The sequence below is a fragment of the Colossoma macropomum genome, unplaced genomic scaffold (assembly GCF_904425465.1).
Source record: "Colossoma macropomum unplaced genomic scaffold, Colossoma_macropomum, whole genome shotgun sequence".
In the NCBI taxonomy this organism is placed as follows: domain Eukaryota; kingdom Metazoa; phylum Chordata; class Actinopteri; order Characiformes; family Serrasalmidae; genus Colossoma; species Colossoma macropomum.
The window spans coordinates 4,015,866-4,039,963 of record NW_023494801.1 but is presented as its reverse complement, the minus strand read 5'-3'; the positions used below and the strand labels follow the sequence as shown (position 1 = coordinate 4,039,963).

The following is a 24,098-nucleotide window of genomic DNA, read 5'->3' as shown; positions in this document are numbered from 1 at the left end:
ATTGGTCTGAGATTTTGTTTAAGCCAATCAGTTAGATTGTCACTTCACCACATCATAGTTCAAATTGTCATTGGCTTCAGCTGCAAGTGGGGCTGTATCACATTCGCATTATTGCGTGGGTAATTTAAAGGATGGGGTTTAGTGTGAATGCAAGCCAGAATCCAAAAGCCACTAAGATTGACAAAGTAATTTACCTGCACAAGATTTAGTACAACACCCAGAACATTACCAGGGGGCTCATATGTAAACAGAAGCTGACACATTATCAGGAACTACAATGATGTCTTGATGATAGCTGGCAAAATATAACGTTTTCTGTGACGCTTTGTTTTTACACTCTTGAGTTTTCAGGTTTCATGAGTGAAAAGTGCAGCCAGGGTGTATTTTGTACACAAGTCTAGAGGCACAGAGCTCAGGAGAAGTGTTAAAATCTGAAATCTGCCCCTTGAGCTCGTAAATCCGCTACTGCACAAAAGCAATGAAGCATAGTGCGTTTCTGTAAGGCTTTGTTTTTCACCACTCTTAAAAGAGATGGTTCTTCAAGGGTTCTTTAGTAAAAGGAATGGTTTGATTTAGAACCATGAGTTCTATATAGAACCCTTTCTTTGCATGGTGAAATAGTTCAGACTGATGGAGAATATGTTGAAAATGGTTCCGAGAGCAGAACCCTTTTTGGTGCTACATAGAACCATTTTCAAAAAGGTTCGGTCCCGCTTTATATTGTGTCTCTAATAACTGTGTAGTTACACATTAGTAACATATGCAACAACACTTTAACTACTGATGATTTAGCCAATGTTACAGATGGATTACAGAAGTACAGCCTATGTAATTACACATGTGTATCAACTTCAGTTTTGCTTAATGTAATTACACAAGTGTATCTTCTACACAGGAACCTTACTGTAGTGTAGTGTTAAAGTTACACTGTAAAATAAGTGGACAGCTCCTGTGTAGTTGTTATGTAGGTACTGTGTAATAATGGAGTAGTAATATAGATGTTGCTTTGGGTTTAATGCAACACATTTAATTAATGTAATAACAGTTACATGTTAAGATAAGGGGGTGTCTGCTGTTCTGTCACATTACAGAATGGTTTAAAGCTGAAATTGGTTACAGTGTCTCAGCACTAACAACATAAATGCTAGCTAAATGTTAGGAAAGCTGGCAGATACAGTGTAAGTAGTGTCTTAAAGTAAGTTATTACAAACTTCATTCTACTGCTGGAAAAAAAAAAAAAAAACTTCAGAAAACTGCTGTTCCAGTCTGATTACAAATGTAATAACATTTGTGTTATTATCCTTGTGTAATTACATGAGACAGAATAGGCTGTTACAACTATTAAGATACACTTGTGTAATTACATAAGGCCAAACCGAAGTTCATATATGTGTGTAATTACATAAGGTGAACTTCTGTAATCCATCTGTAACAGTGACTAAATCATTAGTAGTTACATTGTTGTTGCATATGTTGTTCACATGTACCTACACAGTTGTTAGAGACAATATAAAGTGGGACTACAGGTTTTATACAGAACCATACACAACACGTTCTCCATCAATCTGAAGAACCATTTCACCATGCAAAAACCCCGTTAAGCATGAAATGACAAGGTTATAGAACCAGGTTAGGTTGAATAGAACCATTTCCTTTACCAGAGGTGGGAACAAGTCACTAAGTTGCCACCAAGTAACAAGTAAGTCACAAGTTGTGACACTCAAGTCCTGAGTCATGTCTCAAGTCAAAACAGTCAAGTGTCGATTCAAGTCTCGAGTCTAAAGTCGAGTCTCAAGTCAATACAGGTCACACTGTCCCGAGTCCTAATTTATGAGTCTTAAACAAGCCTGTATATATTTCATCAATGAACACTGAACCTTACTGCGCTTATGCTTGACTTATTTCATTTCGGAAGACCAGGAAAACATTTGAATTCAAGTTTGCTTCCATAGACTAAAAACAAATAAAGTGTCAATAGCATCAATGAGCCCTCGCTTATTCAAATTTTCCTTTCCACCTTAACTGCTGCACCATTTAAGGTGGAATGGCAAATTTGAATAAGAAGCTGGCGAATAAAAAGGCAACTTCAGCCTTGAGGTGAATGCTGCACTTGTTTTAACTGCTGACGCTGTTAAAATCGGTCAGATGGAGAGAGCTGTGTTTCTTTTGTTTTATTAGCATGAGGAAAGTGGTCATTTCACCTGGTATGTTTCTTCAGTAAGAGTGGATTTTAAGTGCTGAGTGAACGCTTATTGATGCAGGTGATGCTAGAAGCTTATGGGAGCAAACTTACATGTACAATTACAGTGCTTTGTTAATTGTATCTTAGCTAGTATAAATATGTTAGAGTAAAAGCTACTCCTGAGCTCAGATATTGCTGGAAACAAAAGCCCGTGTTGATACCTAGAGAAGAAGAAACAGAATTAGACATAGTGCAGTACAATATGTTTCAGTAAGTACTTACACCCATCATTATGGCCTAACATTATGACCACCTCCTTGTTTCTACGCTCACTGTCCATTTGATCAGCTCCACTTACTATATAGGTGCACTTTGTAGTTCTACAGTTACAGACTGTAGTCCATCTGTTTCTCTGCATACTTTGTTAGCCCCCTTTTACCCTGTTCTTCAGTGGTCAGGACCCCCATGGACCCTCACAGAGCAGGTACTATTTGGGTGGTGGATCATTTTCAGCACTGCAGTAACACTGATGTGGTGGTGGTGTGTTAGTGTGTGTTGTGCTGGTGCGAGCGGATCAGACACAGCAGTGCTGCTGGAGTTTTTAAACACCTCAGTGTCACTGCTGGACTGAGAATAGTCCACCAACCAAAAACATCCAGCCAACAGAGTCCTATGTTTAGCGTCCTGTGACCACTGATGAAGGACTAGAGGATGACCAACACAAACTGTGCAGCAGCAGATGAGCTATCGTCTCTGACTTTACATCTACAAGGTGGACTGACAAGGTAGGGGTGTCTAATAGAGTGGACAGTGAGTGGAAAACTCCAGTCTAATTGGAGTGAAATGGTCAAAAAGATCATTTTCTGATAAGGTGCTGCAAAGAGGTGCCCGATGGACACGTCAACCTGTTATGTTATTAAGATCCATTTGGAATGAATGTGAATGTGAGCGAGGTTCAGCAGTGCCTGCTCTCATATCACACTTCATTCATTTCAGTGCAGAAAGAGAGCTGTCAAAACACGCACTCGCACCCACAAAGTCCCAGATCCGCGCTTAATGAAACATACTGCTGCCTGGCTGTGAGAAATGAGGATCAAAGCACGCAGGGGTGTGGAGGGAGGGAGGAGAAGAGGAACAGCTGTGGGCCTGTATGTGTGACTCAGTGCAGCTGTGCAGGTGTTTGTCCTGCCCCTTCATCTGTCCGGCTCATCTGGGATTCGGATAGCCAGACTGCGCTTAATCATCTCAGCAATGCACTTTATTTACAAACCTGCAGGAATGCAGGACGCAGAATCACTGCTTTATATACTATACATTCAATTTTGCTATAGATGAATGTATGAAATGACTGTACTTTCACAAAACTTAAGTAATTAGTTGGTGTGAAATAATGAGGAAATGTTAAATGTGTCCAGGATGATGAGCAGAGCTGTATGTGATTCTTTAATGACTGAGAAGAATGTAGAACATCCTGAATGATGTTCTAATAAAGTTAATATCCAAAATATTCAGAATTAGGGTATAATAAAACTAATACTTAGAATGAAGCTCTAAAAAACAAACATCTGGAATAAAGTTCTAATCAAACTGATGTCCAAAATAAAATTCTAATAAAATTAATATTATGAATGAAGTTCTAGTAACATTAATATTAAAAAAAGACAAATAAAATTAATATCCAGAGCATTGCAGAATAAAGTTAATACCCAGAATAAACATATATTAAAATTAATATCCAAAATGAGGAACAAATAAAATGGATATTCAGAAAAATGTTCTAATAAAATTAATATCAGAATGAAATTCTACTTAAATTGATTTCCTGAACAAAGTTTAAGAAAATTAATATCTAGAATATTCAGAATGAAGTCCTAATAAAAATTCATTACTAGAATAAAGTTCTAATAAAAGTAATATCCAGACTATCCATAATGACATTCTGAAAAAATTATATTCAGAAAAAAAGTATAAATAAAATTTATATCCAGAAAGTCCAGAATTAAGTTTTATGAAAATTAATATCTAGAAAGAAGATCTAATTCAATTAATATCCAGAATGAAGTTCCAATAAAATTAATATCCAGAATGAAGTTCTAATAAAAGTAAACCTTCAATCTACACCACATTTTATTAGTTTGAAGAAAACTGTGACTAAAATCTATTCTTATCTGCACTTTATGACACTTTATCCAACAGTTAGTTCCGGCCAAGCTGATTGGTTGAGAAGTGTTCTAACTGTGCTGTTATTTTGCCGTAACAGCACAGCTTTTTCCACAAACACTGTATCACTCCGCTGAGACGCTGTTGCTAAGCAACAGCTTTGACAGCTGTAGGAGATGCTCAAGCCATTTGAACGGACAATTTAAGATCACATTTGACCGACAGCCGATTTGGTCAGACTCTGAAGATGAGACGACACTAAATTCCCAAACTGTCGTCACCACTGAGCAGCTTTTCAGTCAACAGCTGTGACAGAAGAACGGCTGAACAACCTGGAATCAACCAGAAATGAACCCAATACCATTCGCCAAACTAAACGGGCTGTAAGATGCTTTACAGACTGGCTGGAACAAAACAACATTAATACTGATCTGTCATAAAATGACAAAACTGAGCTAAACTTGATATTGCGGCAGTTTTATGGCTCAGTCTGATTTGGTCAGACTCTGAAGATCAGACCACACGTTTGGCGAATGGCATTGGGTTCATTTCTGGCTGATTCCAGGTTGTTTAGCTGTTCTTCTGTCACAGCTGCCGACTGAAAAGCTGCTCAGTGGTGATGACAGTTTGGGAATTTAGTGTAAGGAGCTGGAGAACGAACTGCCGGCTGTGCAGCGAGTGGGCGGAGCTCGTTACTCTGACGTAGCAACAAGCTGCTTGTTAAGGAACCATAATTTGGTGAAGGAACTGCGAACATTAAAACGTTAAACGCCGTTTAACTGTTGTATAAAAGCAATAGAACACTCATGATGTTATTTTGCGATAACACACTCCCTCTCGTGTTCTGCTGCTTAAATCACATACATTTTTCTCTTCGTGTCTGAATCATAAAATGGAATTCCAGAACGATTTTGAGGCAGTACAATCTCCCACAATGCACCTGTAATTTCTAGCAAACACCGTAGATTACTACAGCAGCTGACTGTACACCAAAATGCAATGCGAGTCACTTGTTACTAACAGTGAATATAGGAATGTTAGCTACATTAGCTAATGTCAAGTAGATTAAACAGCTAATCCAGGTTGGTTTAAGCAGGTGGTGAACACTGATGCAGAAACTGATTCACTGGTTTGTATGTTTTCACCAAACTTAAAGCAAAGTGACATTAGTAAAAGCTGCACCATCACACTGCTGCTGACAGAGCGATGTTAACAGCATTAAACTGTGCAGTAAATTGTGGTCATTGGATGACAGAAGTACAGAAGAAAAGGACAGAGGGGAGCTCAGGATGACTGAGCTGAACCGCCGTGAAGTGAATGGAGGGAATCAGCAGGTTCCAGCACACTGATACTACACTATAGCCTCTCTCTACAGGTAACGGCACCTGCCCGGGCGGTTGCCTGGTTACAGAGAGAGCACGGCAACCAGGGAGTAAATAAAAATGTGCTGAGGAGAAAAATGCAGGCGCTCGCCAGCACAGTCCTCCATCCTCCAGCCAAAATTGACATTTTAATCCCCCAAACAGTGTTGATTACCAGGGATTTGACGGCTGTTGTATTCAGCTGGGAAGAGGCTGCCGGAGAGCGTGTGGAGAGCGAAAACGCTACTGTAAAGCTCAGCTTAAACACATACAGGAAACCACGAGATTACAAACTAATTAAACAGAGCCGGAGCCAAGACAAATTTGATTTCCTTCAGGAGGAAAATCACATATTTACTCGTGTGCATTTGGGAGACTAATGGATTGATTAAATTCTGCTCTTTAAATGTTTGTGACATTCAAACATGCAGGGCTCAAAGAGAAGATCCTGCAGGTCAAACTCATGAGGAAAAGCTACACAGTGACCTACAGCCCATGTATCCATATATTGGCCACTTTATCAGAAACCCCTGGTGTGCAGTCAGAGACTGTAGCTCATCTGCTGATGCACAATTTGGCCCAATCCCATTTACTATTTTACCCTTATCCCTTGTTTTCAAGAGTCACATTGCCCCTTAGAACTGAGTTATGGGGTAGTGGTTGAAGTCTTCCTCTATGAAATGGAACCCTCAAATAAAAAGAGCATTACTTCATTAACAGCTACCAGCGCTGCTCTGTAGGCGACCCTGCCAGTCTGCAGTGACAGCAGAGGAGGGTAAAGTTCAGCTCCTCACTGCTGGGCTTTAGTTACATTTAGGGCATCATATGGGGTGGGGGGGGTGACAATTATTTATTATTGCCCACCCCTAATTCTTCAGTGATACGAAGCTGAAGTTGGCTATTTACCAGCTTTTTGTTCGAGTTTTCCTGTTACACCCTAAATAGTGCTGAAGTTCTGATGCCTGAGGTACCAGAATGTAACTGCTGCACCATTTAAGGTGGAACGGGAAATTTAGCTAGCTAGCTACCAAGACATCAGCATACAACTAGGGACTTTTTATGCTTGTTATGAAGAAAAGGACCATAATACACTGAAACAACATTGAACTAAGACAATAAAGTGGTTATTGTAATTTTGTAGCAGAAAAAATTCTCACATTTGTGGGTTTCTTTGGTTGCTTGTGCAGCCATCTTGCCTTTTTTCCTCATAACACTCCATTTGTTGTGTGTCTCTGAAAAACCTCCGTTTGGAGGGCCATGTAGCCCTAACACTTCGTCCTACCCCTCTATCTCAACAAGAATCGTGACACCCTACCCCTGGGCCTGAACAGGCAGAACTGAGGTGTAGGGCTAAGTGGTAGGGGCAAGGGGTGAAATGGGATTGGGACTTTGTGTCAGCCATCTTCCAGTTCAGTGGTCTCCAACCCTGGTCCTGGAGAGCTGCCTTCCTGCAGAGCCTAGTTCCAACCACAATTTGCAACACCTGCTCCAGCTAATCAACCTCTTCCCAAGGCTGATTGGCTGGATCAGATGTATTAGAGTTCAGGAAGGGGGTGGGGCAGCTTATTGGATTCAGGTTGGAACTAAACTCTGCAGAAAGGTAGCTCTCTAGGACCAGGTTGGAGATCACTGATCTAGTCCTTCAGCCATGGTTCAGCTACAGATGCAAAACTAGCTGCTGTGAGTTGCTCAAACCTTATTAAACTGAGCAGAATATGCAACCAGTTTCCTCCCACACTTTGTATAACCCTCCTTTAAATGCACATGCATGAGAAGAAAAGCCATGCGCACCTCCCATTAGCTGCGCATTTAGGCTTTGGTTTGTGCGTTTCATGCATAACGTGGACCAAATGTGTCCAATCTGCATCTGAAACTGCCACAAAAGGCTCATCTGTGACTGTATCTCTCCATTCACTCGCATATTTTGCTTTGACTGTCCTATTGAATTGAACCACATGCCAACGGATTAATCTTAGCAGGTACATGTGGTGTTCAATGTGCAGTTTTATTGTGTCACTCACAGTATTATTGTGTCAATATCCCATGTGGGATATGCTCTACATTTCCAAATGTTTCTAAAATAATTTATTTTTCCCTTTTACCAGGCATCATCGTTCTTGTTCAGATCTCTAGCGACCACATGGCAAAACGTACAATGATTATCTACTTTTATGGGATGTTCATAATGGTTTTAAATCATGTATTAGCCTCTTTATCAATATTTAAGTTTCTATAACAGAAAATTCAGCGGCCTATTCAGTCTGCGTGGTTTGCTTTTCCTTATTAAAGCAGATGTTCTGTATAACATAATGCTTGATAATACACAGTTTGTGAGTTCGGACCATGCCTTCAACATGGTGGTGGTAGTACGAGGGAAGACTGATTGAGGGGGGAGAACTCTGAGAACTTGGGATGGAGTTCTGGGCTTCTGCCTGTAACTAGAAGGCCGGACCCCCTTATAGCTATAGTAGGACTGATGCAGGACTGAGGAAGAGGGAGGAGATATAGTGGTGGTGGGGATTAAAACCCTTCGTCATGGGAACGGAAGGTGAGGATATAGGGCGTTACATTGGAAGAAGGAAGGGTTTCAGGTATTTTCCTTCCCCAAACTCCAATTATAACATAACTACATTATAAATACACTTTACTTCCAATACTGCTGCATAACATTGCATAAACACTCCATAGTAGATGTTATATGCTGTCATTCATGACAGATTATACGCAGTAATATAATAATATCATGCTACCATTACTGATAATTGTCATAATAAATGATGCCATGGCTATATAGACTGTACTCAGCAAAATTAGCATGTGACATTAACTGTCATAACATCAAACATTATAGCATCTGGCAGCTACAGTTTTCTCCAAACTGGAATCTACCATGGATGGATCAAAGGATGCTTCTTTGAAGAACCTCCACAGAATGTAAAAGGTTAATATTGATGAAAGATTTTTCCTATTAACCTCACGTTTAAGCCAAGAACCATTTTAAATTTAAACCATTTAAATCATTTTTAAACGAGAATCGTAACGTATTCTCTTTCAACGCTGATGTAGTTCTGAGTGAAACATGGTAATTTACATGCACTCAACAATCCAATCATAATCGGATTTCTGCAGTTGTCTTATTATTCAAATGGTCAGGTAAACAGCATGCTCTGATTTCTTAGATCAGAGTAAGGTCTAGAAATCAGATTTCAGTAGTCAGATTTCTCATTGCATGTGAACTCTTACTCTGATTTCTTTCAGATTTCTCAGTCTGCGCAAGTGCGAAAAAACAGATGGTGATACCAGAAATAAGCAAGCAGTGCTGCTGTGAGATGCAGCAAACATTTTTGGAGTGACGCTGAAAGCAAATACATGCTTGACGAAATTAATGATTTACATATTTTTCATATTCTGGCTGATGTATGTTCATATTTTCAGGTACAGTGGCACAATGATTTAAAAAAAAAAAGCCGCTGCATGAAGCTTGAAGGCTGGTTGCAAAGCAGAAATCTGATTACTGTCTGACTCCTGTAGACCCGGAGTTCATTATCTGATTACTCAAGTGCGTGTAAATGTGTTGATCGGATTACTGACAAAATCTGATTTTCTGCAGTTATCGGATTATTAAGCGCATATAAACATACTCACCATTAGTTGCCTAAAGAACCATGACTGAAAAAGAGTTTTGTAAGTGTGGAGAACCTTTAAAAGGTTTATAGAACTTTCATATAATGTGAAACATTCAATACTAATTAATGGGCTTTTCCTGGAAGCTCTACATTATGCAGAGGTTCTAAGAATGTTGTCTTTCAAATGATTTGATATGATGAAAGGTGCTTAATATCTCCAGGGATATTAACACATTAAGACAAAAAGATCGTTGAATGTACATTTTGCTCTATGCTATATTGTTCTCCAAAGTTAAAGAGGAAATGTTTCTGGAAAGTGCAGAACGCTCAGCTGATTGCTCAGCAAAACACTCAGAACTGGAGGCTGTGCAGGACAGTCAGGGAAATGTCCAGTTCTTGACAACCAGGCTCATCGTATTTGATGAATGGGAACATTATTATGGCCAGTTTTGCTTGGCGTAGTGGAGTGATTTCATTTTAAGTGTGAAACACTCAGCATTTTGTAGTGTTCGTCTCTCGCTGGGATGGACAGCAGCCAAGAGATATTGCTTTCTTTTTTTTTCTTCCTGATGTTGCATGAGGCACTAAAGTCTTCTACAAAGGTCTGGGGAAAACACCGGGGAGGAACGTGACCTTTACACGCCGTCCTCTGTACACAAACGAGTCTCACCTCTAACATGAGTAAAGTTCACACTGTTCTAATGTCTTCCGGTCAGGAGAAGACTCTCCAAACATTCAGGACCAAAACACTGTCTGTCTGTCTGTCTGTCTGTCTGACACCCATCTAGTCATCTATCTATCTATCTATCTATCTATCTATATATCTATATATCTATATATCTTTCTAATGTTCATTAAATAAAAACAGGTTCTGCTGATGGAATTTCACAAATGACTGTGATGTCAGGTGCACAGAACTCAGGAACCAAACCTGTGTTCTTCTAACCGAGATATTATTGGCTTTTTGCAAAACAAATACTGCATTTATATTTATTAGCATTTGTTGTAATGTTATATAATACAGTGTTTTACAGACAAAAACACGATTACTGCCTAGACAAGTTTTTTTAAACAATTTTCATGGCTACCAAATTATCTCTGTTCTGATTGGCTGCTCTATATGGGGCCTCATTAAACACAGCCATGATGGATTTAAAACAGGCTGCTTTTTTGTTTTGACTGTTTACAAAGTACCTCAAGCTTTTTTATGTAAAAAAAAAACAGAGAAATTCTGTTTTACATGAGGAGACCTCTTTATTTTGTCCAGCGGGTTTAAATGAACACAGCAGGTTATTTAAACACACACACTCACACACACACACACACACACACAGTCACACAAATTATCTAAGCCACTTTTCCTCCTGAGTCGCAGGAGGTGCTGGAGCCTAGCCCAGCACTCACTGGGTAGAAGGCAGGAAACACCTGGGACAGGTTGCCAGTCCATCACAGGACATATACATTCACACCCAGGGGCAGTTTAGTATCTCCAGTTGGCCTGACTGCATGTCTTTGGACTGCGGGAGGAAACCCACAGAGACACAGGGAGAACATGCAAACTACACATAGAAAAGACCCGGGTCGCCCGGCCGGGGAATCGAATTATGCTAGAGAGAGGAAGACTTACGATGATGAGCAAGATGAAGTAGATGAAGTTGTAGAAAGAATGTGCATCCATCACGTAGTACATGATCTCCACCCAGCCCTCCAGAGTGATCACCTGAACACAACACCATACATACCATCAGATCACAGCACACAAACCAGTACAGCAGTTTCACCTATCTATCTATCTATCTATCAGTTTTACCCGATTTTTCTCCCCAATTTAGTCGTCTCCAATTCCACCCGCTAGTTAGGACTCCCCCAATCACACGATACTATCAACGCTAGGAGGGTGAAGGCTAACACAGGCTTCCTCCGAGACCTGTGAAGCCAACCACCGCTTCTTTTCGAACTGCCGCTCACGCAACGTCACTGGACAGCCGAACGCGCTCGGAGGAAAGCGCCAACCACCAGATCTGTTACGTCAGCTAACAGACGCCTGCGCTGACTAGCATCGCGCTGAGTGATGGGGGGAGAAGGAGGGGCCATCCCACCCACCCAGAGAGAGCGAGGCCAATTGTGCTCTCTCGGACTCCCGGCTACGGATGGCTGTAGCATCACCAGGGATCGAACTCGCGATCTCCTGATGATGGGGGGCCAACGCTTAGACGGCTGCGCCACTCGGTAGCCCCTCTATCAGTTTTTTTAACTCACCGCATCCCCTAGTCTCGCAACGCCAGGCTTGATCTCGTCTCATGGGAACAATCATGAGACATTTTGGGCTAAATGGGTATGAATGTAAATTTATCTGGGTGGGAACAAACTGAGTGTGAAATGTCTAAACCAATCCAATACAATGGCTCATTAAGGTGGAGCTTAAAGGATCAAAAAAGGGATCAATGGCGAGCTTGTCAACATTGATGGACAAGCAACAAGTCTGTCATTAGCACATGAATGTAGTATAAGTTAGCAAGGCTAACTTACACTTTGATTAAACATGTAGACACTGCATTTTGCTAGATAGCCTGCTTTGTTTGTGTTATTGATTGCACTCTGTTAAAACAGTAGCCTACAGACTAGAGGAATTTTGGTCAAATTTTAGGGGTATGTGTCCTTGTTAGCAGCAGATTTCAATGTAGTGCAGCACCAAAAGTTTCTGGCCCTGCAAGACCACCAAGCCCCTTGAAATGTTTTTACACTTCGACAGCATGTACCTGAAATATGACTATCCAAGCATAGCCGATGTTGTCGAAGTTGATGGCGCCTTTGTGTGGGTTGCTGTTGCCAGTTAAGCAGCGGGTGTAGTACTGGTTCCAGTTGACGCAGAGGCCCATGGCAGAGGCGCTGCCATTGACCAGTGGCTCAGCGCTCAGCCCGAGGGCGTGCCGGTGCAGGACGTCTTCCTTATCCAAACAGCACTCTCTGCCTCCCTCCCGCCGTGTCGGCACGTCCGAGCATGACACGATACCGTTATCCTGCGCCAGTGAGCAGATAAAGGGCCGCTCGTCCTCCTCCTCCGGCTGGTAGTATGGAGCGGGCAGAGTAATGCCTGAGGGTCTGAGAGGGAAGGAAATAAAGCAAAGTTTGGCAAAAAATTAAACAATTTACCCCCTTTGCCCAAATGTAGCCCATCCTGTACTGGAAGTTATGTAGAAATACTCATTTCATTGTTAAGTTTTGATTGGAAACAAAAGGGTTAAACACCCAACGGAAAATTATTCAATCAAAATATATCCTCTGTGGTGTTTGGGTGGCTAGCAAAGTGAGCTCTCCCATTGGCTAGGGCTTCAGGAGCTGGACAGAAGGCCTAACATGTTAGAATAACCACTAAAAATAACTGACAGATGAATCAACCATGAGGGAACAATTTTGTGAGAGACAACCTCACTCTAGGCCTTCTGGAAGTTCTAGATATGTCACTGGCTGTAAATACAGGTGGGAGTCACCAGCTTTAAATAAAACATGAAATGTTTTTTAGAAGCTTCAAGTCTCTGTGTTTAATCTAGTAGAGGCCAAAAAATCCACGTAAATCACTCTTAGCACTACTAGCGCTAACATACTAATAGAAGCCCACAGGGGTATTAGCAGAAATTAGCATTATAGTAGAGGTGTTCTCGACGGGGTTTTGACATTTAGCAGCTGTTATTATAAAGTGTTACCGTGGTAATGATTTTTTTCTTTGTACTCCTGCTGTCCAGTTTCTGTTCTACACTGTTACTCACCTTGTAATTCTGTCTCGAGAGTCAAATCATTGATTCAGTGATTATTACGTGCTAATAAATTATAACACATGGAACCTCTAGAATCTCTTTGGTGTGTGTGTGTGTGTGTGTGTGTGTGTGTATAGAGCATTTGTCTGAAAGTGACCCAATGGGGCAGCTCAGCCCTCAATCGCAGCCTTTTCCATCACACACACACACAATTAGGTTGGTCAGCTAGCTAACAGGCTAAAAGATAGCCAACAGCCTAAAGAACTCCATCATTTATATCACAGGCTTGACTTAAAGTATTTATGGTGTGATTAACAGGCTGAATCCCAAATGGCTCTGTACTCCCTAAATAGTGTGCTAACTATGGACGTTTAGACATTCTAGCCTCTACAGCCAAACAGTGCATCATTTATCATTTATGTGTCTGAGTCCCAAATGATATTTCATAGCTCTATTTTGCTCTGTTGGGCTGCAGGATCCAGTATTTAAATTCCTCAGTAGTGCACTATGTAGGGAGCAGGGAGCTGTTTGAGATTCAGCATGAGAAGAAGGGCCGCTGGATTGGTGCTAAATAAGACTCACGGTGGTAATTTGGTGACCAAAAAGTACTTATAAAATGAAAGTTTTGTGTTAAACGGTGCTGTGCTATCATATGTTCATTGTAATGCGACAAAAATTGAAAAATTTATGAAATGACCGCAGTACACAACAATGAGCGACCAAATGTTCTCCTCATTCAGCGGCCCATGGTTGCTTAGCAACAATACCATACTGTAAAGGAACTACATTTCTTGGTGGAACACTTGTTTATGTTGTTTATTATTAATAATAAAAAGTATTTTCTGAAAAATTGTGTATTTGATCACATTTTATGTTGGCTGCCGTTTTATAAAAGCAATAAGCCACTTGAGGCTGTGCGTTAGTGCGTCTTTATCACAGGGAAGGGGGTTTTCTTCTTCACATCGTGCCTAAGCACATCCTTCCCGTGATAAAATCACAGTAATGTATGGCCTCTTGTGGCTTATTGCTTTAATATGTGTTTTCATATATATTTTCAAACACAGCCAAACAATCTCAGCAGTTAAGGCTAATATTAACTCCCTTAACCAAGTTTCTGTTATTGTGAAAAGCTCTGTGAAGCTCTGCTGCAAGTCCAAGATTCACAGCCATCAGATACACTAGATCTCCAAAGTATTAGCACAGGCCTTTTAATCAGTGAACTCAGCCACTTTGAGATGCACTCTTGCCGACACACGTTCCCAGTTGTACTCAAACAGCTTGTTTAGTCTCTATAGAAAAGCACTGACCCGATGCTCTTGAGCAGCCGCACATGAGCCTGAGGCCACCATGCCTAATGACAAGCATCAGCTAGAGGGGAGCATTGGGCTGTGGAGCAGTGGAACTGCGTTCTCTGGAGTGATTCAGCTCCTCCCCATACCTTGGGGATGAATTGGAGTCATCTAGAACTAATCATTAACTTTAATTTGCATTTATTCTGCCGTTTTTCCCATGAGCCCCTCAAAATGCCTGAGTGTGAGCCTGCAGTGGCCTATATGGGTTATCTGTGAAACACAACCACTCCCACCCAAAACTCTCTCTCTCCCTGCACACGTAGCGCGCTCGTCCCCAGTCCCCAATCTCACCACTTTAGGGTAAATGAAGGAAGCTTCTTCTTCGACCTTAAGGAGGCTTTTAAAGCCCAAACAGATCGATAGCTGATCAGACTGCAATAGAGGGGCTGTTCATTTAGATAAACCCAGATAACCCTCAGCTGCTTCAACTGACTGAATACAAACTCACCCAGTGAGGCTGCATGTGGTTCTCACTGTTACTCTACAACTGCAGTAAGAAAACAAAATACCTTAATGGTCATAATGCAGCTACAATGACCGGCTAATCAGCTCCACTGACCATATAGGAGCACTTTGTAGTTCTACAGACTGTAGTCCATCTGTTTCTCTACATACTTTGTTACCTTGTTCTTCAGAGGTCAGGACCCCCACAGGACCATCACTGAGGTATTATTTGGGTGGTGGGTCATTCTCAGCACTAACGTGGTTGTGGCGTGTTAGTGTGTGTTGCGCTGGTATGAGTGGATCAGACACAGCAGTCACCGTCCACTCTTTTAGACACTCCTACCTTGTTGGCCCACCTTGTAGATGTAAAGTCAGAGACGATAGCTCATCTGCTGCTGCACAGTTTGTATTGGTCATCCTCTAGTCTTTCATCAGTGGACACAGGACGCTGCCCACAGGACGCTGTTGGCTGCATGGTTTTGGTTCTCAGGCCAGCAGCAACACTGAGGTGTTTAAAAACTCCAGCAGCACTGCTGTTTCTGATCCACTCGTACCAGCGCAACACACACTAACACACCACCACGTCAGTGCTGAGAACGACCCACCACCCAAATAGTACCTGCTCTCTGGTGGTCCAGTGGGGGTCCTGACCATTGAAGAACAGGGTAACAAAGCATGCAGAGAAATAGATGTCTGTAACTGTAGAACTACAAAGTGCTCCTTTATGGTCAGTGGAGCTGATAAAGTGGACAATGAGTGTAGAAACAAGGTAGGTGTAATTAATGAAGTGGCTGGTTGGTGTATGTTAGTCTATCCTAGGAGGGATGATGATATGGGGTTGTTTTTCAGGGGTTGGTCTAGAACCCTTAGTTCCAGTGAAGGGAAATCTCAATGCTTCAGCAGAACAAGACATTTTGGACAATTCTATGCTTCTAACTTTGGGGAAGAACCTTTTCTGTTCCAGCATGACTGAGCCCCAGTGCACAAAGCAGCTCCATAAAGGCCTGACTGGGTGAGTTTGGTGTGGAAAAACTTAAATGGCCCTCACAGAGCCTTTAGGATGAACTACAACAGAGGTTTGACCTCTCAAATGCTTTTCTGGATGAATGGGCAGAAATTCCCACAGACACTCTCTAAAATCTTGTAGAAAGCTTCCCAGAGGAGTGGAAGCTGTTATAGCTGCAAAGAGGGACCAACTCCATATTAATGCCTATGAATTTAGAATGGAATGTCATAAAAGCTCCTGTGGGTGTGATGTGTAGGTGTCCCAATACTTTTGTCCATATAGTGCAGTTGACACCACATGGGAGAAAACACAGTTCCCACCAGAACTTTGATATTTCCTGGAGGTTTAAATTTCTGGGGTCAAATTGATCCCAAGGATTACAGATGTTAGATACCAGGAGGCTTAAACAAATACCGAATGGCTGAATGACAGTGAGGTCCATATGAAAAACTAAACCAACGCATCACACTATTATGAAGATGAATAAATTCCAATGCGCACTCCAAACACATTCTCTCAGATTTCACTCCTAAATGTCACTCTTTATTAAAAAGTCAAGCAGCAGACAAGCAAGAACAAAGGTGCGGATTCCGCTCGGGAGTACCTGTTCTGAAAAAACAAACAGAGCCGAGCGAGAGAGAGAGAGAGGGGAGAGAGAGGGAGAGAGGAACAGACAGACAAAGAAGGTACTTGAATGAGGGATACAGACAGAAAGTGAAATAAAAAAGAGTCAGTAACATAATGAGTTATTAGTACCAGCTTGTCTAGTGAACATGCCCATAATATACCATGCAGGCTTATGACCACTTCAGTACGATGTAGGGTTAAAGGCTAATCGCTGAGTCCAGATGACCTTGAGATTATAACAAAAGCCTTTCGTAAAGCTAATATTACAGCATTATATAAACTCTATCTATATAAAACTATCATTATTTAAAGGTTGTAATGGCTCCATTAGTGATGTAAAGCAAATGATCACATCTGTGCTGTATGTAAAGCTAAAAACTATGTATAGTGTAAAGCAAGCCAGTGTTAAAGCTAAGAATGTTACAATTAGAGATTAATTAATAAGCTAATAATTGTACCACTGACAATGATGAAAGCTAGTTGTAAAAAAAAAAAAAAGAAAGAAAATTGTAGCAGTGCAGCATGTAAATCTAACAACTGTACCATTAGAAATTATTAAAGCTAAAAATTGTACCAGGGCAGCATATAAAGCTATTTAAGCTAAAGCTACAAATCGTATCATTAGAAATTATTGAAGCTAAAAATTGTACCAGGGTTGCATAAAGCTACAGAATCTAAAGCTAATAAAGGTACCAGTGCTGGATGTAAAGCTAATAACTGTACTATTAGTGATTATTAATGCTAATAATTGTACCATTAGTAATTACTGGAGCTACAAATTGTACTACAACAGCATATAAAGCTACATAAGCTAAAGCTAATGACTGTGCCAGCGCTGTATATGAAGCTAATAATTGTAAAAGTGTTGGATGTAAATCTAATCCATGTACCATCGGCAATGATTAGAGCTAATAATTGTACCAGTAGCAATTATTAAACCTAAAATTTTTACTAGGGCTGCATATAAAGCTACAGAAGCTAAAGCAAATAATTATACCAGCATTGCATATAAAGCTTATAACTATACCATTAGCAATTATTAAAGCTAGAAATTGTAAAACAACTTGTACTAGTGCAGAAGCTAAAGCTAGCAACTGAATCTGTGCTGGATGTCAAGCTAATAATTGTACTAGTGCAAAGACTGGCACACAATGCTAATACAGTAAAACTGTAAAGCAGATATTTAACTGATAACTGTATCATTAGCAATTATTAATGCTAATAATTGTATCATTAGCAATTATTGAAGCTAAAAATTATACCAGGATAGCATTTAAAGCTATATAAGCTAAAGCTAATGACCAGTTAGCCAGTGCTGTATATAAAGCTAACAATTGTACCAGTGTTGGATGTAAATCTAATACATGGACAATTATTAAAGCTAAAATCCTGGGGCTGCATATAAAGCTACAGAAGCTAAAGCTAATAACTGTACCAGTGCTGAATATAAAGCTAATAACTGTATCAGCACAGAATATAAAGTTAATAACTGTATCAGCGCTGAATATAAAGCTAATAACTGTACCAGCACTGAATATAAAGCTAATAACTGTACCAGTGCTGGATATAAGGCTAATAACTGTACTAGCGCTGAATATAAAGCTAATAACTGTATCAGCACTGAATATAAAGTTAATAACTGTATCAGCGCTGAATATAAAGCTAATAACTGTACCAGTGCTGGATATAAGGCTAATAACTGTACTAGCGCTGAATATAAAGCTAATAACTGTACGAGCGCTGAATATAAAGCTAATAACTGTATCAGCGCTGAATATAAAGCTAATAACTGTATCAGCGCTGGATATAAAGCTAATAACTGTACCAGTGCAAAGACTAATACAGTAAAACTGCGAAAGCAGATATTTTACTTGTGTGCTGTACAAAATCAGTGCAGCGAGCGACGCAAATAACTAGTAACTTTAATTAATTAACTTTAATTAGTAATAATTAAAGACAAAAAACAGTGCAAAGTTTAAAGCTAAACATGTAAAGTTGTAATGCTAATGCTGATTGTTTCTACATTGGATGTGAAGCAAATAATTGTAGCAGTGCAGCATGTAAAGCTAATCTTTGTGCTTTTAGTAATAATACATGCTGACAATTACGCCAGCACAGCATGCATGTACCTGTGTGGCGCGTAAAGCTAATGATTGTATCAGTGCTGGATGAGACGATAATAATTGCACCTGTGTGGCGTGTAAGAGCATGCGGAGCATAACACTGTGTGGCAAAACCCAGTGTGACACCTGGCAAACACCCACCAAGAGCCAAAATGCTACTATGCTCTTAATAATACACCACACGGTAAGAGATAATTGACCTGTCAGAGTGACTGACAGTAGCTGTATGTGTGTGCGCGACAAAGAAAGCCCGCGATAAGGACGTGCCGTCGAATGAACAAAACCTTAAACAGAGGGAAGAATGAGTTATTTTGGAAAAGGAGAGAGAGAGAAAATGACAAAAAAAAGACAAAGAATAACTGACTCTCTTGCGGGAGAGCTTGGAGAACAGGCTGCTTTATGAAAAAGTGGATAAATAGCGAAAGAAAAGAAAATCAAAACAACACCTCTCCATACATTAGAATTCATCTAACCCCTGTCACACGCACACCCGTTCACACGCGCTCCATGAGAGCTTTCAAAACCAATCTCTCCGCAGACAGAGGCGGCCAGGCGTCTGTTGGCACGGTAACCTCGGGCTCGTGAATGCGGACACCAAACAGTTTTTAATCAACTGCAGCCATCGACTGGGAGGAACTGCATTTGCATTTGAAATGGCAGCTGGAGAGCAAAACCGGAGGGACTCGAAGCGAAGGACAAACGGAGAAAGCAGTGGAGAAATGGTTTAATGTATGGGCAAATGTTGGAGCTCATTTTATGGTAATGATATAGTCGGGCCGCTAAGTATATGGATGAATGGAAGAGGGTCAATAGGAAGAGCTCTATTACCAAACCAAAGCCAGGCTTAAAGGAATACTTCAGTACAAAATCAAATTCACCGTTTTAACTCCTAACCCAAGTGTAGTCAATCAGCCAAGACATGTTTGACGTCTGACGTTTGCTTCTTTACTTCTGCAGTGAAGATATGAGGCTAACACAGTAATAGAAGTAATGTTCATGGACACCAATTAGCATTGTGGAGGCCTTAATCTGTGGGGAGTGATTTTTTATTTCAGCATAATTAAATTGATAACATGTAAACAGAGTGTAAACAGAGTCATTCAGGGTTGTTTGGTATGAAACGCTCCATTCTAGATCATCTTAGCGACTCATAATAGTTCACAGTGGTTGTGATAGGAACCAGACGTCCACCTCTAAAAGCTCTCTCACACAAAGTTATTACATATTTTTTTATTATGAACACCTGATATCTGAGAAACTGTTTTACAATAGTTTTGTCGAAATATTTTAGGCTTTTTATCCAATCATGATAGAGGGTCATATGCATGGTCTTGCAAAGCAACATAGCCCGCAAAGAAATATTTACTTTTTCAGATGTACCACTAGGTGTCTATGATCAACATTACACTTAAACACTCGGAAGACTCCTGTAGGTTCACTGGTTGGTTTTGGATAGTAAATAAAATGGCTAGATTTGTGTTGTAGTCATGGCGACCTCTGCTTCCTATCACCGCCACTGTAAAGAAATCCTTGTAGTCTGTAAGTTTCACTACAATGAAGCATTTCAAATGAAATCTGAATGACTTTGTTGACATCTAAGTGATTAAATTAAGCAGAAATTTTGAAAAATCGGGGTTTGTAATTCAAGTTTTAAGACGGCTGCTGCTACTGGTTTAAGCTATATGACAAACCTTTGTTGATGCTTATAGTTAGCATTGGCTTAGTGCTAACATAATATTAGAAATCCCATAGAGGCTAAGAAACTAAGGCTTACAGTTCTGGCCATTTTTTTATTTATTTATTTATTTATTTAGTATAGTTAGTAGTGCATCATAAGCAAGTCTGTTTGAGATTACTCAACACTTTGATGGGATCTGACACAAGGGATGATTAGACATGCAGTTAACATCATGCTAATTGGTGGAGTATAGGCTTTTACATTACTTGTTAGCTACATTAGCCTCATAGCTCCAGTGCAAATTTACAGGAGTAAATGTCTGACACCCAACATGTCTAGGCTGATTGACTGCACTTGAGACAAGGAGGGAAAAGTGTGTATATTATTCTTTTTCACTGACGTATTGCTATTAAGTGATGCAATGTTTCCCTGTGTTATATAATTTTTATTATGACAATACTTTTTCTTACTTCTCTCTCTCTCTCTCTCTCTCTCTCTCTCTTTCTCTCTCTCTCTGTACTCACAGGGTGAAGTTTTCTTCAGGATAGCAGCGGTTGCGCAGCAGCCCCGCCCACAGCTGCACGCCGATGATGCCGAAGATGAAGAAGACGAAGAAGCACAGCAGGAGAACGTTCCCCAGCATGGGCAGAGTATCCAAGAGCAGGTTCACCAGGATCCGCATACCTACACAAACACAGGGCAGCCTTGAGCATCTTCAGAGAAGCCTAACGATTTCAAAACACCTCTGTAATTCATTTATTTTAAATAGAATCATCATTTTTGCATTTAAACATTCTTGTATTTAAAATCTGCAGGTAGTTATATCCTATTTACAGTCTCATTTCACTGGAGGGTTGATTTTGGTTGGAAATAAATAGTTAAAAGCTTCAAACACCCAACAGAAATTTATCAGTCAAGATTTTTTCCCTGTGGTATCTAGCTAGACAAAGCAAATTGAGCTCTCACCTTGGTTAGGACTTCAGGAGCTGGACTGAAGGCCTTCTATGTTAGATTAGCTACCAACATAATTAGTAACTGACAGAGGAATCCAATCAGGTTTCTGTTAGTTGTTACGAATGGAAAACTTGTTACAAACTTAATTGTTACAAACTTAATATAAAATGTCTTTTACAAACTTCAAATGTCTGCTTTTAATCACGAATATCCCAAAAAGTTGCTCCAGCATTAGCTCAGTGCTAGCATAACATTAGAAATCCCATAGAGGCAAACAGTAATTAGTATTATCGTAAAGGTGGTTTTATTTTTTGTTTTGTTTTGCTTTTAATATTTATTTGTGATGTATTGTTGACAGATGACAGACTTCTGCTTATCATCATTAATAAGGAGCTGTGGAATCTGCACAACAGCCATAACACAGCCTGTTTTTTTTTCTAATATTTTCTACAAATATTTTCCTTTTTTTTTTTTTAATTTTCATGTTGGTTCAGTAGTAGGTGGTTCTTTGCCATGTTGAGCGATGAAACCCACCAGACTATCTGATGATAATGAGAAGTTAAGCTTGCGAGACAAGAGAAGCCCTTGTGATCAGTGTCCCAGGGATATGTGTGTGTATGTGTGTGTGTGTGTGTATGTGTGTGTGTGTGTGTATGTGTGTGCGTGTGTGTGTGTGTGTATGTGTATGTGTGTGTGTGTGTGTGAGTGAAGCTCTGCTGGAACTAAATGAAGGGTGTGTGTCTGTACTGATTGGAGAAATGCAGTGTATGATTATTGCTCGGTGTGTGTATGGCACCTGTGTAGCCACAGGGAGGTCTGGGGGGGGGGGCAGCCCCCCTTCCCCCCAGGTTTCTGACTACTGAAGTATAATTTGCTTTGCGCTTTCCCTTGCAGGTTCATCTATAACACAGGTTGAACCCAAAGGCTCTGAGTTTGTGCATCTACACTCCGTTTTTCCACCTTAAACAAGTAAAAGTGACCACCAAAGCACTTCTTTGATCATCACCAATTTTCAGCCCGTGTTATCACCATGGCAACGTTTACATGGCTGCATGCCGACATCGCAATAAGGCATGGAATGTCACTTTTTTCAACAGCAATATGTAACACTAAACACAATAGCTATGACCAAACTACATCCCTACTCCCCCATTGTTATTACCCTTTATAAAATGGCTAATTCCGGTCCTAAAATCTGATTGGCTGAGCCACGTTTGAAGCCATTGTAAAATCTATGATATGCGCACTCCTATGACCGCTTCACAACAACTGAATTGTGCATTACTGCGCCACAGCACAAAAAAAAAATCCTTAACTGGAGTCTGGCAAGTTATTTTCTTACCTAGAACTAGGCTGGTCAGCTAGCTAACAGGCTAAAAGCGCCAACAGCCTAAACAACTCCATCATTAAAAATATCACTTGAATGACTTACAAGCTTCAAATGTCCGTGTTTCAGTCAGAAGTAGCGTCAAAACCAGACTGAATCCCGAACGGTTCCGTACTCCCTAAATAGTGTTCTAGCTATGAAAGTTTAGAAATTCTAGCCTCTACAGCCAAACAGTGCATCATGTATCCAGTGTGGATGTGTCTGAATCCTAAATGACTGTTTCTTAGCTGTGTTTTGCTCTGTTGGGCTGCAGGATCCAGTATTCAAACTCCTACGTAGTGCACTATGTAGGGAGCAGGGAGCCGTTTGAGATTCAGCCCCAGTGTGAGAAGAGGGCGCCGCTGGATTGGTGCAAAATTAGACTTGCAGCGGTAATTTAGTGACCAAAAAGTGCCTATAAAGCAAAGTTTTTGCTTTAAACAGTGCCGTGTTATCATATGTTCATTGTAATACGACAAAAAGTTTAAAACATTCATGAAGTGACTGCAGTTTACAGCAATGGGCGACTGCACATTCTCCTCTTGGCGGAATATTTGTTTATGTTGATTATTATTGATATTAACTTGAAAAAGTGTGTATTTTATCATATTTTATGTTGGCCGCCACTTCATAAAAAACTTTGTATCATAACTAAGAACACCCTTCTTGTGATAAAATCACAGTAAGTTACAGCCTCTGATGGCTTATTACTTTAATATGAACTATTCTAATGAATTAATGTAAACTGCTGCTAATAATAATAAAAAAAGTTTAATATTTTATATTCTATAGATGGAATAAATGGTGTTCATTTTTAATAATTTCATTTTTTATGTTTTACTTTTTTTCCAATATGTTAAACTCAGCACAAACATAGAACTTGTGCCCTAAAACTTGCAGGAAAAAAGTTTGTAGAGGATGTGTAAACTTATTTTCACTCAGAAAATCAATAGATCACTTGACTGGAATGTTAAAATGTACAGCTATATCTTCTCATCTCACTCCAAACAATTCAAATGAAAAAAGAAAAACATTTAGCATGACGTCACACATGTGCTGCTTAAAATCCCAGCACCCCCAACTTTAAACACCTTCCCGCGTCGCTGGTGTTAGGAGTGTGTGGCGTGTGTTGTGGTTGATTGAAATGCAGTGCCGCACTGCAGGCTGCTCATTAAAGGAGAACAGTGTGTGGCATAATTGGACGACAGAGAGAGAGAAGAGGAGAGGAGAGAGAAGAGGGGAGAGAAGCACTGCCACAGGGGGAGGAAGACAAGAGAGAAGGAGGGAAAGAAGAGAAGAAAAAGGAAGAGGAGAGCAGAGAGAGTGGGGTGAGTGGCAGTAAAGAAGGAGAACGGAAAGTGATAAAGTTACTGGAAGATGCAGATGAAAATCATCCTAATGAGAGGACGGTCCACTTAACGGGGGTTTAAGTTACTTCAAAAAAATTCAATCTCTTCTTACCCC

The 24,098-nt window shown here is 40.3% G+C and overlaps 1 protein-coding gene across 1 annotated transcript in view; it reads right to left on the bottom strand.

The window, feature by feature from the left end:
- cacna1ia (calcium voltage-gated channel subunit alpha1 Ia) overlaps nucleotides 1-24,098 on the bottom strand; it is a 295,143-nt gene that overhangs the window by 96,095 nt on the left and 174,950 nt on the right. The window contains 3 exon segments of the mRNA XM_036589758.1: nucleotides 10,957-11,049; nucleotides 12,089-12,431; nucleotides 20,839-20,998. Coding sequence (XP_036445651.1) covers nucleotides 10,957-11,049; nucleotides 12,089-12,431; nucleotides 20,839-20,998 — 596 coding nt within the window.